Source organism: Numenius arquata, chromosome 19 (genome assembly GCF_964106895.1).
Source record: "Numenius arquata chromosome 19, bNumArq3.hap1.1, whole genome shotgun sequence".
Lineage (NCBI taxonomy): Eukaryota > Metazoa > Chordata > Aves > Charadriiformes > Scolopacidae > Numenius > Numenius arquata.
Window position 1 is genome coordinate 6606033 of NC_133594.1, and position 13305 is coordinate 6619337.

General features: G+C 43.4%; 1 protein-coding gene across 2 annotated transcripts in view; it reads right to left on the minus strand.

Moving 5' to 3' along the window:
• The window catches only part of FNBP1 (formin binding protein 1), a 97285-nt gene extending 84498 nt beyond the window's left edge, over positions 1-12787 (minus strand). For both annotated transcript variants that reach the window (XM_074161191.1, XM_074161190.1), the window contains exon 1: positions 12655-12787. In XM_074161191.1, coding sequence (XP_074017292.1) covers positions 12655-12678 — 24 coding nt within the window. In that variant the 5' untranslated portion in view covers positions 12679-12787. The remainder of the gene's footprint in view (positions 1-12654) is intronic.
• Between the last annotated feature and the right edge of the window lie 518 nt (positions 12788-13305).

Below are 13305 nucleotides of genomic sequence, written 5' to 3' on the forward strand. Positions count from 1 at the left end.
TCTGCCAAGCAGGGAAAGCAAGCTTGGCTTCTGAACCAGACTGATACAGAGGAGGGGGAAAGAGGAAAACAAACGTGTGCTTGCCTATGTACACACAGGGGGGAGGGAAAGAGAAGGACTTTCATCATTTGACAAGAACATCCCCTCCCACAGCAAGGACAACAAGGTCATTCAGTGCTCTTCACTTGTCGTTAGGACAATACCTTCCACTTAAAACAGTCTTTTTGGAAGCTACAACTCTGGTCCAAAGGTTGACTGAAATGGCAACAGCCCTCCACCAAGAAACTGAAAGACCTTATTTTTTTTTTCCACAAACCCTAAAGTTTAAACCCATCTCCCCATATAATGGGGTTTTGGCTGCTAACACAAACCAGCGGGTCATGAACTAGTGGGACCAAGGAAGTTTATGTTACGGTAGAATACTTTGACAGAGCACCTGCCAACTTCTACCAGGGACATTCAGTTTGTCTTCACAGACATTATTAACAAAGAATCGCCCTAAAACATTCCAGCTTTTACAAAATCCTTGGGTCTTCTGGATATATTTGTTCCCTTATGGGCAGGATTCCAGTATTCTTGAAAAGGAAAATTATAGCTTACCTGGCTAAAAGAACTAAGAGCAGGACTGAAGAAACATCATGTGATCGACCCCACTCTTTTTATTATAATTTCTTTTTTAGTATTCCTGTATACAAATTACATTCATAATGATTAGTAAGCACATCCAACAAGGTTACCGGCACATTATAGTTAGTTCTTGCTTATGAGCACTTAATATACAGACTAAAGCACAGCCATGTTTCATTCCTCATCCAAGTTAATGAAAGGATTTCCAGAAAAGCTGAACGCAACCATGATGTTTTTATCCTCAAGAAATTCATATATAACCATAAACTCGGTCAATGCACACAAGTAAACACAATCTTAAAATTTTGCAAAATTAAGACATACTACAATATGCATGAAAACTGACATTTCCTCAGTAGTGACTGTTGCTAAAAAATGGTGTATTTCCTGGCTTTAAGATGTTTAATTCTACTAATTTAATATTTGTGACCATATCTATTTTTGGAACAGCTATGGAACACACACAAGCAGAGAAAACAAGTTATACATGCAATGCCATGAATAGAGGTATGTAGTTCATGCATTTTTTTCTTTTCTTCCCTAAGAGAATCTGAGCATTAAGCACTGCACCGCACAAAGAAAATGTATTATAGTCCCCCTTTTTAAGGGTGATTTGTGCCTGTGGCTTTTTTCTTTTAGTTTTGTGTTCATCTTCTGATTATTTTCAAAATTCTCCTTACCCAAGAAAGCTTCTTGAAGTGCATTAGGGCTTACACATTAGTCCCAGACTGTTTAATTTAGCCCTAATACCTTGAGGAAGCTTCAAGATGGATTGTTGCTATTCTGATTAAGGAATCAATCTCACCCCCTGCTGAGGAGGTTAGATGAATGCCTTGCCCCCAGAGGGAAATCAATATTGCTCCACTGACCAGCAACTTCCAAACGCTGCATGCACCAATGTATCATGAATAAAGAAAAAAGCACTTGAATCTTGCATTCGAAGTATAAAAAAAAAGTTCTGAATTTCCACTATTTTGACACTTTTTTACTTGTCCAGCTCTTCAAGTATGGGTTCTAACTTTTTACTACTCTGTCAATACTCCTGATATTTTGTTTCCAGAAATTTACCCACAAGCAAACCACGAAAGACAACTATACCAGGCCAACAACAGATTCAACGTTCAAGTCAATACAAATTCCTATAATCATATACAAGAAACCCATACATATCATAGAAAATGTCTTCTCACCTTTGTGTGAATGGAGTGCAGTACTTTGTCATGCTGTTCCTAACCATCAGGTACTTCAACTCAACTGCTAATAACCAAATGAAATATTTATATTTGTATTGTTTAGCTCAGCAAAGGCTTTTGTAAGCTGGAACAATTCAACACACTCCCACAACCTTTAAATGTTGGCACTATGGTACACAAGGTTTCTGCTCAACACTAAGCATTTTCAAAGAGCATCAACAACTATGCAGATCCAGTCTACAAAGATGCCTAAATTAGGTACATGTGTTTCACAACAGCCCATTCCTTGCAAAAATGGTCTTCTTCCAACAATTACAGCTTTCCTATTTCAGGACAGTTTCACGTCAATCATACTGAACCTCTGGAAAAGGAACTTTCAACAATTTTGTACATAATACAAGGATGACACAGACAAGAACCAGAGCAAAAGCCACAATGCAGAAAGCAAGAACAGCCCACAATTATCCAGAAGAGGAGGTGCAGAGGTGCTCACAGTTCATATTGTGCTTTACAGGAATAGATGCATGATGCCACCCTTCCAGGGTTGCCTCCTGGGCTACTTCATTGCATCTCAGAAGACTGCATGCAGCCACACAGCCAGAGAAACATGATTTTCTCTTTAAACAGAGTTGGAACCTAGCTATGTCCCCCCCCCCCCCCCCCCATTCCAAAAATAAGGCTGTAAATCCCCAGGGCACTGATTTAAATAGGAACAGAGTCACACATGTCATGTGATACGCATTCTGATTACCTAAAGGATAGGCTGGTGCATTTGCTCAGCTTACAATTTCAGTTTTCAGGTAAAGCATGCAACAGAAATCCTTAAGCACTGAATGCTTTGATCACCCTGGGGAAGCTAGCTGTCCTTCAGGAGGATGCAGCCTTTCTGATGACCTGATGATAGTGTCTTTGAGCAACGTAGCAAAGAAGCTACAAACCCACTTATACGCTACTGAAATTGCTTAGAGCTTTTCTGCACACCAAAAACTGAAGTAAAGCTGCTGTGCTACACAGTTTTTAGCTTTTACATGTTAAGTTACAAACATATGCCAAAAAGCATCCTCTGTGAAACACAGACGTTTCACAACTCCAAAGAGTTTAAGGAAATAAAGGCTCTTGACCAGCACATACAACCCTTTCCTCTCAGCCTTTATTTTTAGGCTTTTCCAGTGACAACACGCGAGCAGAAGTATCTCAGACTGTTACACTTGGGAGAGAGGGGCAGGATAGATGAAAAAATATTTATGTAACGCTCTGTCACAGCTCTCCTGGTTCATCCACTGCCAGTTTTTCCTTTACTACAGCAAAACCTTAGTTACACAGTCTTAATGAATGCCACTCCTATGAGACCCGCATTTGACAGATCAACAGCTCTCAAGAGGGCAAGAAATATTTCCCTTCCCCATTTAACTTTTGTTTGAGAAAACACACTTCCATTCACTCACTGCTACATGCCAATCATTTTTTCCCTTTTGTAAATACAAGATAAATGTGTTAAAGCATTTATCTCTGCATAAGAGAAAGCATAATGCAGAGTGAAAAATATTATCTAAATGCATTTTAAATCTATTTGCTAAACAATTCCTCAAGGCTTTCTGCACGGAACGAGTGGATGAAAAACAGCAGTGCACACACTCCTGGATAAAGCTCCCATTTGGGGATGTGGTCAAATTTTCTTCCACAGTGAATAAAAATGCAAAATGCAGCCACAGAAATCAACATACACACATTCAAGCCAGTAAGTCAACTCTACTTAAATATTACATGGAAAAAGCCACATAAAAATAGCAATGCTACAAAGCCAAGAATGCAAAAGATGGCCACTAGGTCCCTTCACTACTTCTCTGTTTTACTTCTTTTTTAATCTTCATCATTTGCTCCATGCTTCCTCCTTCCCCTCGTGCATCCACTACACTTTCTCCTGATCCCATCAAACTCTTGACTTGCTGTTCCTGACACACTAATCCCATTGCACATCCTGCCTGACAGCCACAATCCCACCTGTCCTACATAGAGTCCAACCCTGCTTTCCCCACAAGCTCTTTATCCAAACTGTTTCCTTGCTTTTTTTGTTTAAACTCCCCTTCTCCTCCTCAGCTCATTTCTGCTGGTTCCTTTGCCCAGTTAGTCCCGGTTCTCTCATTCTCCCCGAGTTCACTACCAGAACTGCCAATTTGAGTTGTCTCTCCTCAAACGACCCCATTCCCATCAGCCTTGGCACTCCAATCGCAGGAACAGTTCTTAGACAAGCAGCTCCAAGTTTCTGTAACTAGATCCTAGTCTGATCTCTACTCCTTCTTCCCCACAACATGTGGTCTCTTGAGTCAGCTAGTTTCCTCTCTGACCACAGCACCTCTTCCCCCACTCCTCACCCTCAGGCGAGTATAACAAGAGAAGAACCGGTCCATAACAGAAGAACCAGTTTGCTACCATCAAGGAGGCGTAAGCGGTCAGATGGACATTTAGCATGACTCAGTGCAGCCATGCCTTTCATCCCCTTTCCCTCCTAGCTGTAATCCGCTTTCTCCCAACCCACTGACCCACAGTCTTCTTCCTTAATACAGCCCAGACCCTCATGTCTGGGAGCAGAGGAGGCCGCCTGGCTCCACCCTGGCCTCAAGCAGTCATGGCCTGGAGAACCTGGCTGTGTCCTGCAAGGACCAGACTGGGACATGCCCAATTATTCTGGGGGTGAGCGCATCATCTTCTCCCACAAAAACTCCTCCAAGGCCAAAACATACTCAGCACACACCGGAACTTCTGAAGACTTCAGCACTAATATCTCCACTGATTACTTGCAATGTGGTATTTTTCCAAAGACTTACAAGTTTGCCTAATTTGGGCAGATTTTCTCAAGAACAGCAGAAGGCATACCCCTGTTCAACAGCTATTGTCTGGCAATTTTCAAAACCTCGCTTCAGTGAATGGGAGCACCACAGCTTTCCAAAACTGAAGAGGCATCATGTTTAGTACGTGCAAGTCACTGGCCCTGGTAACAACCGAATAATCCTGACTAATCTGAAATACAAAAAAAATGAGAGGCAAGCGCAGAAAAAAAGAAAACTGCAGCACGAGCACACTAACTTGGAGAAAAAATTAAGTGGCAGAAAACAGATGACTTCAACAGAAAGTGTTAAATAACCTTCATAAGAGTAAGAGCTACCAGCTCGGCCTGGAACATTGGCTGAGACAGAGAAAACTGTCCAAGGCACCCAATAAGCAATTTCTCAGTGTTAATTGGAGCCAAGCATGAAAATCTCCAGTTAGGAGTAAAGCAGTATTCTCAATATCTCTGCAAGATGATCATTCTCCTGTCACATGGCTAATACTCCTTTATCTGCCTCTCTCAGACTCAGTGCAACAAAAGTAAAATTTTTGAACTATAAAATGAGTAATTTATGAGAGAAATTGTACCTGCTGTCCACCAAGGAGTAAGTCGTAACACTACAAACTACCCTTCCCCTTCAGACACATAAACGCTACTAGCAGCACTCAGGCCTGCTCCACTAAAAGGGTAGAATTTAAAGATTTACTTTAAAAACTTTTGAGGTACCAAGCAGAAGCACTTGAAAATACTGAACAAGAGACAGCCAAGCGACACATATTTAACATCAAAAATCTATGTTCCTTCAGGTACAACAGGAAGAACGATAATCCATTCTAATGTTTCCTCAGGATTAAGGACTATCTGGATGACTCGGTAGCTCACTGGGGACCACTCTTCTAAACCAGGCATTAATTCCTGAGAGACTCCCTTTCAAGTTTTATTGCTTTACTGGGTTTCAGAGGGTGTCTAGGGGATTGCCGTTGTTCTTTTGGTTGTTTTTCCAATTAGGTTGAATCTTCCCCAAATAAATTAAGGGCAGCATTGCAATAGAACATGCTTTACAACATGCATGTCTGCTTCAGTGATCAGCAATGCACACCAGGCAATGAACGTTTCACTCTGGCACTTGAACTGCAATGCTCTGTGCTGGAAGTAATCTAGAAACCCCAGCTACAGTTTTTCCATTTTTAGATGCAAAATAAAACATTTTATTAAATAACACCAACAAATCTTTCTTAATAAACTGAGCCAAAAGAAATTATTGACCGGGTTAATAAGGTTATCCGGACAACAGAGGCAAAGCAATCATATAAAAATTCCAAAGGGATCCAAATCACCCCTACTTCACCTACTTGAGAAGAAAAGAAGAAGAAAAAGACTTTTAAATCACCATATTCCGTACATACGTATGTGCATACATAAAACATATATACTACTTTTTCCCATTTTGTATTTTAGAAAAGGGCAAAGATTGCAACATGTCAAGAGACAACAGTGTTTTTCCTCTCACCAATTTAACCAGCTTATTGTTTAAAAAGAAGTGAAATGCAAACACAGAGTTTCTCGGTATTGAAGGAGGAAGAGACGTTTCATCCAAAAAGAGCACAATTATAGTGAAGGGGGAAGTTATTTTAAAATATTTATATGAACACTAAGGAAACTCTCAACAGAGCATTGGATTTTGATAGCTGGATTGGATTCAACATATAACCCATCTCAGAAGCATTATTTCAAACAGGATGAAAGTGAATTTCCAAAAATTCATTAGCAGGTTACCTTTCCAGCAATCAACTGAGGCAATAATGTAAAGCATGTTATTATGTTACAGTGCAGCAATGGCTCCTACTCTTCATGTGGAGCACGGCTTTTGAAATTCTGCTTTAAAAGAATGTTTCACAACATGAGTAACACTAATGAGCTGCAAAGAGTCCAGAAAAACATCGTCTCATGTTTGACTGCCTTCCCATATGGTTCAAGAAAGCAGGGGATCTTGAACAGCCACAATACAAATGGGTAGAGTCTGTGGCTGAAAGGAAAAAAAAAAACCACACACACATACTCTGCAGTCGAAAAAAAGGTATTCTGCAGTTTTGACTCACGCTGAAAGACCGTAAATCCCCCATTCTTTAATGAATGGGTAGGAAATACAAGAATAGACCGGTGACAATATTATAGAAATCCTCTTTTGTAAAGCAGAGCAGAATTGTAAACAAAATTACTCAGACATTCATACATTAAAAACCCAGCAGCTCCTTCAGGTATCAGAAGGGAGTCTTTGTACTCCTAGTGCCTGGAATTACTGAGGAGTATACGCAGAGACCTCACATGTAACCCCATTCTCCGACCAACCAGCTCCCACGAACAGCAGGGAGCTCCCACACATCTTAAAGTTTAAAAATTAATTACTTCTAAACCAATGAAAAAGACTACGATAGCACTAGTTTTAAAACGCCCATCCTTACAGGCTGCAGCAGCCTGAACTACCACCCTGTGCCGGGCAAACACACCAAGGTGTGCACTGCAGAATTAAGATACCGTGTAATGATTCAACTTCTATATACAATTTCTCACTCAGTAATCTGCATATACAGGCTGACCACTTAAAACAGTGAGTGATCCACTGTGAAATAAGGAGACAATAATGTCAGACAATTTTGCTGCCTCAAAACTGTCCAAATAACTATGCAGAATACTTAGCTAATGAAAAGTGTATTCTGCTTTGAAGTGCCCATCTCCAGCACTCTGCATACAACTTTTACTAAAAGCCTTAGAATAATCCAGCCAGAATTATTAAGATGATGTATTTATTCCTGACCTCAGCTTTTCTTCCCTTCCCCCACCCACCCCACCCCCCCAAGCCTCTCACTGTATTTGCACTGTATCCCTTACTCTGGGATTGCATTTTTGTGGATGAAATCCCAGCCTCTGCAATATACAGAGGTTTTAACAAGTTACTAAATAGAAACCAAGATTCTACTAAACGCAAAAAGAAAGGAGTCAGGGACTTACAACTCTGCCTCCAGGAGTTGTCTGAAGGATGCCAAATAAGTTACAATTCACAGCCAATTTACAATAAAACCTGTTTTTCAGAAAAGCATTTGCTATCACCTCAGAAGATTTTCTAAACTGCAAACAATTCACCCACCCACCTTTGAAGGCTCGGCCCATTGCCTCATATAATGGAAACTCATAATCAGAATTAACTTGTGATTTCACACCTAAGATTGAATCTGTGTCCTTGTCCCATCAGAAACCTGCTCCTTTTCCTTTCAGTCTTCCAGAGTAACAGTTCACACCTAAGCCCAAAGAACTGGCAGGGGGCAGGGGATGTGAGAATAGGATGGGTGGGATGACACACACACATACAGATTTCTATTGTATGCAATCAACTATAGCCGTGCATACAATAAAGCTAGATGTTGGCTTAAGAAACGCATCAGTACATCAAATCTTGACCCAGTTCTGCACATCCTCTTACAGGGAAGAAGCCGACAAGAACAGAGACTTCATTTAAGATCACATTTGACTGCTGTGCCGAGATAACACCACTATGTAACGCCACCAAGGTCAAAATTACCTAGGTACTCCACACAGTTTCTGAATGTGAGTCACCACTATATGCAACACCCATACATTATAAATACTACCGAAGAACAATACTGCATTCAAGCAAACTTAAGAAATGCAAGAGTCCAGCTGTTTAAACACAAATTCTGCTGATGAAATAGACGCAAGTACAGAAAAAGGAAACAATTTATCAGTTACAGATAGCAAGTGGGGCCTTCAAGTTCCGAGTTGCACCTATTTTTCACCGTCTGACAATGAGGATGCAGTAAAGACAACACAGCCTACAAGAATCCCACTTGGTTTAATACTGTGAATTAAGCAATTACTATTATTGAAAATAATATTTTTCTAACCCATAAAAAGTTTAACGGCAATTCACATTTATAAGTGGAATGAACTTTATAAGGCAAAAGTAACCATATCCACAAATTGTATTTCTTCCATATCAAACCATACTGGAACACCCTACAAAAAAGAAGGCACAGTCCCCAAAGCATCAGTCACGTGAGGAGTTGGCCAACAGAGCCCTTCGCGTGAGGACTGCAAATTAAGTGCGTTGCAAATACAGAATATTCACCTTCTCGTAGGTTGAAAGGACAGTGACAGCTGTTAGCAGACACCCAGATTTCCACAAAGGTCAAAGAAAAATTTGATTAATCGCCTTCCTCCACAGTCTTCATTTAAACTTTACACTGAATATGGAAAAAACCCAACAACAGACTCACAACATCTGCACCTCCGAAACATTCATAACAAAAAGATGAATCTTCCCACATTTAATCACTTTGCCGCTTGCACTTGCCACACTGTGTGACAGTGCTCTGAAAAGTTTTTCCTGGACTACTTAACCACAAATTTACACATAGGTCCCCCAAACTACATACTGGACCAAAACTCCTCATCAAGACAGTTCATTCCCTTCAATATACCAACCACACAGCTACAGCTCTCTCCACTCAAAAGACAAGGACTGAAGGGCTGAGGTTAGTTTTAGCTCGGTTTGCTATGCAATTCCTACCACTTGCTTCAAGGGCTTCATACCACACAAAAGAACGCTGGTTGGAAGTGTAGCACACAGCAGCATTTTACCAGCTAAAGCACCCTTCAGAATAGTTGTATGTGCTGTGCTCCGTGTTCTTCCCCGTTACCCAAGAGAGGGAAAGGGTGAAAGAGATACAAGTATGCTTTTGCAGCCTATTGTCCCCAAAGCATAGCTGACTGAAGGTACAAGTTGGATCTCTACACCAGTACCCATAATCTTTACTCACCACCTACATTAGCTCAGTGTTTAGAAAACATTGCCAATTTCAAGAATCAGACATGAAATAAGTATCTACTCCACCCTCCTACCTGTTAGCCCTTAATGCTACTCTTCAACTGGGGTAAAAAACAAAATAGTTAAGTCTTGTGACTGTACTTTGTCCTTCACTCACCGTGTCTTCCTCCAGCTCCTCTACATTTCAAGTACAACCGGCAGAAAGACTCTTGCAGGGGTTGGGTAGACTGACAAACTGCACAGCAGGCCGAGCAGCCGCTGCCGCCTGGTACAGCATGCTCACACACAGGAAACTCACCCAAACGCTGACATGAGACCTTCAGGTTTCGATCTGTAACACTGGATTGCTTGGAGGCCCCAGATGATCTCATTATCCCGAGCATTTAACCTCATACGGGATACAAATGCTGCATTAGTACCTCTAATAATTCTGCTGGTTATGGGTCCATTTACACTCACAGGGCCAATCTTAAGATGAAACTCAGAAGTCTAGATTCCAATGAAACATCAATAGGAACTTTGCAATAGGATTTGCAAGCCAGAGGCACAGAATACACTCACATCACAGCGCGAAGCTAAAAGTCTGTCTTGGGAATAACTTACATGTTGCTGAAGGGATTTTATTGCTTCTGAAGTATGAGGCTTTCTGCAACCAGCATTTTTTTTTCCCAGGAACAAACAGAAATTCTACATAAATCCATGCACATTAACATTCTACAAGCTCTAAGTAGAAAGCTCAATTTTAGTTTTCCTCTGCTACACTTAAAGGAGTGAATCATGAACATGCATCCAGTCTGATGGAACAGTACATCAGAGATACAGGGTGCAAGTCAAGCCTGATCAAGTAACGCTAATCTTTCTAGCAAATTTGAAATTTCTAAACTATAGGTGGAAACATTTGTTCCTGCCTCAGCTTTCAGTCCCTCCAACGGTTTCATCAAATCACGTACCAATCACACATCAAAACAGGTGTTTGTTGCTTGCAACACCTGTTCCAAAACACCCATTCCCCGACTTCTTAAAACAAATACCAAGTTCTAAGGTAAATGGAAATTTAATTTTGTTTAAAAAAAAAAAAAAAAGAGGCATGTCATGATCAACAAAAGGAGGCAGCATACATTAAATACAGGTTGGTTGTGTGGTTTCCTTTCCCAGTGAAAAGAAAAACACGGAGAGAGAAATCAGTGTTTTGGCCTAAATACCCAAATCACTGGAAACCAATGTGTTTTCAAAGCTCTGCCCGATAAAGCAACTCCTGCCAATTTTGTGTCTAGGATCATTTAATCTGTTGGTCCAACCCTTTTCCTCAGTAACCTGCTATGCTTCCCAAAGTACTACATTGAAGACATGAAAAATAACACTTTGATGCTGCTGACGGCAGTAATTTCACCAATAAAATTTTCGGGGGAAAAAAATAAGAAAAAAGATACAAAAGCAGTCTGTAACTGTTACAGAAGACAAATATATAACTGCATATACACCTGCAAAGATTACACAAAACAGAAATAACTATTTATAAGCTCTGCTCTACTAGTACTGTTCTTGGGCAGAAATATCTCGGTGTCACTTGCACATTTTTTAAGAACTCAAGAATAACTAAGTCCATCTTGAGAATTCAGAATTTATTTTCCTGTTTCAAAATCGTTATACCAACTCTTACTTTAATTCCACGCAAACTATTTAATCTTCCCCCAAAGCATCCAAGATGCAGAAAAAGGCAACTGCAGATTTCCCCATGAACACTGCCATGCAGCAGAGCTGTTTATATACTGATGAATCAATATAGCATCACTACGACATTTCATCAGTATGTATCACCTTTCTTTGTCTGGAATATACAAACATACCACAATAACCTCTCAGTGAGCATTTGCTCCCTAATTTACTGTCTAGTTCTAACCAGATCCAGCCATAACGTGACTACAATGTCACAGCAAAACGCGACGCTTGCTTAGCTGTCTGCCGGAACAGGCCAGTAATGCACCCAGAAAGAACAGCAATTAGCACACCTAAAATAACCATTTCTGTACAGAGACAGTTTAAAAGCTTAGATGTGTTTACCTCTTAACTTGCACCGGTTACTAGCCCCAGAGAGACGAACTCAGGAGCGAAACCCTGCAGTGCTTTGCAATCCAGATGACCCCCCGCCACTCATTCTTGACTTCTCCATTCAAAACCCCGTTTCCTTTTTCCTCTTCCCCCTCCTCCCCAGCACAGATTTGCCCAAAGGTTTGTGTTTGGTTGTTTGTTTTTTTTTTTAATGTCCCACCGTGACATTAAAAACCACCGCCTGCAGTGCCTCCTGCCCACCCTTCCAAGCCCTCGATCTCCATGCTCCACCATCGCGCTGCCAAACATGGCTGCACCGTGTCCTCTTTGTGACTCAGTACGTTATCTCTCTTTTGCCTTGACAGACTTAATTTTATCTGCCGACCCTTAATTTCTCACATCGGCAAGGGACCATTTCAAATCGCTATTATCCACTTTCCACGCTTCGATATTTCCCAGTAATGTTCCACGGCGAACCAAATGCATTCACGCTTCCCAGGTTCACTTCAAAAACACTCAAGGAGCTTCAGGCATTGAAACCCTCCCCACCACTAAAACACACTTATTTACACACAACAGAAAACTCTTCTGATAAAAAAAAAAAAACCCCGTCCTTCGGCACAAGCGTGGAGAGAAAAACCCTTCAAGAAGAGCGAGAGGAAATTTTATCATCGGCTTTTCTTTCCCCTTGCAGCTCCCTCTCCTGAAATGGGACCCCCCCGGTGCAGGGATCCACCTCAGAGCCCCCTCCGGCCCCTGGCAGCGGCCACACACGGAACCCACCGCCCTCCCCTCCGCAGCCGCTTTTCCTGCCGTTAAGCTTTTTTTTTTAAATTATTAAATTATTTTATTTTACTGAAGAAAATGTATAAAACTAACAAGGCTCTGCTGGGATTCCCCAGAAAAAGTTTCTATAACGGGGTGGACTCCCCAGGGAAAGAGCAGCCCCCGGCCCTCCCTTCCTCCCCGGCCGAGCCCCATTCTCCCCCCCCCCCCCCCGGCCCCCCGCACCTCACGGACCGTTATGAGACGGGGCGGGCGCGGCGCCCCGCGGTAACCGCCGCAACGGCGGCCCCGCTCCCTCTCGGCCCCGCTCCCTCCTTCCCCTCACTCACCCACAGCTCCGTGCCCCAGCTCATGGCTCCGCCGCGCTGAGGGGCGGGCGAGCGGGCGGGCGGGCGGCGGGCGCTCGGGGTCTCTCTGTCCCTCTGGCTGGGCTTCCTTCAACCCTTCGCTGGGGTGGTCCCCGGCGGGGCGAGGAGAGGCGCGGAAGGGTGTCGCGGAGAGAAGCGGCACGGGGACGGGCGCTGCTCACCGCCGCTCCCGCCTCATCGCACCGCAAAATGGCCCGAGCGGCGCCGCGCGGGGAGGCGGTGGCGGAGCGGGGCAGGGAGGGGCGGGGGGGGGGGGGGGAGGCGGTTGACAGCTCCGCCGCACTGCGCAGGCGCGTATGGCAGCGGTGGGGGGGGGAGGCCGCCACTGCGCAGGCGCAGCCTCCACTCAGCGCGGTCCCGGTCCCCGCTGGCGGCGGCGACGGGACTGAGCCGCCGCCCGGTCTCGGCCCCCCCCGGGGTCACCTCACGGCGGGGCCCGCGGCCCTCAGCCCGCTCCCGGCTCCCCACCACCTCGAGGGTCCCCGCGGCTCTCAGCCCGCCCCGGCCGGCGGCAGCAGCCGGAGGGCAGCTCTGACGGTGATCTCCGCCCTCAGGTGTTCCTTCCCCCGCGCCTCACCGCCCTCACCCCGAGCGAGGTGGGGCTTTTTGGGT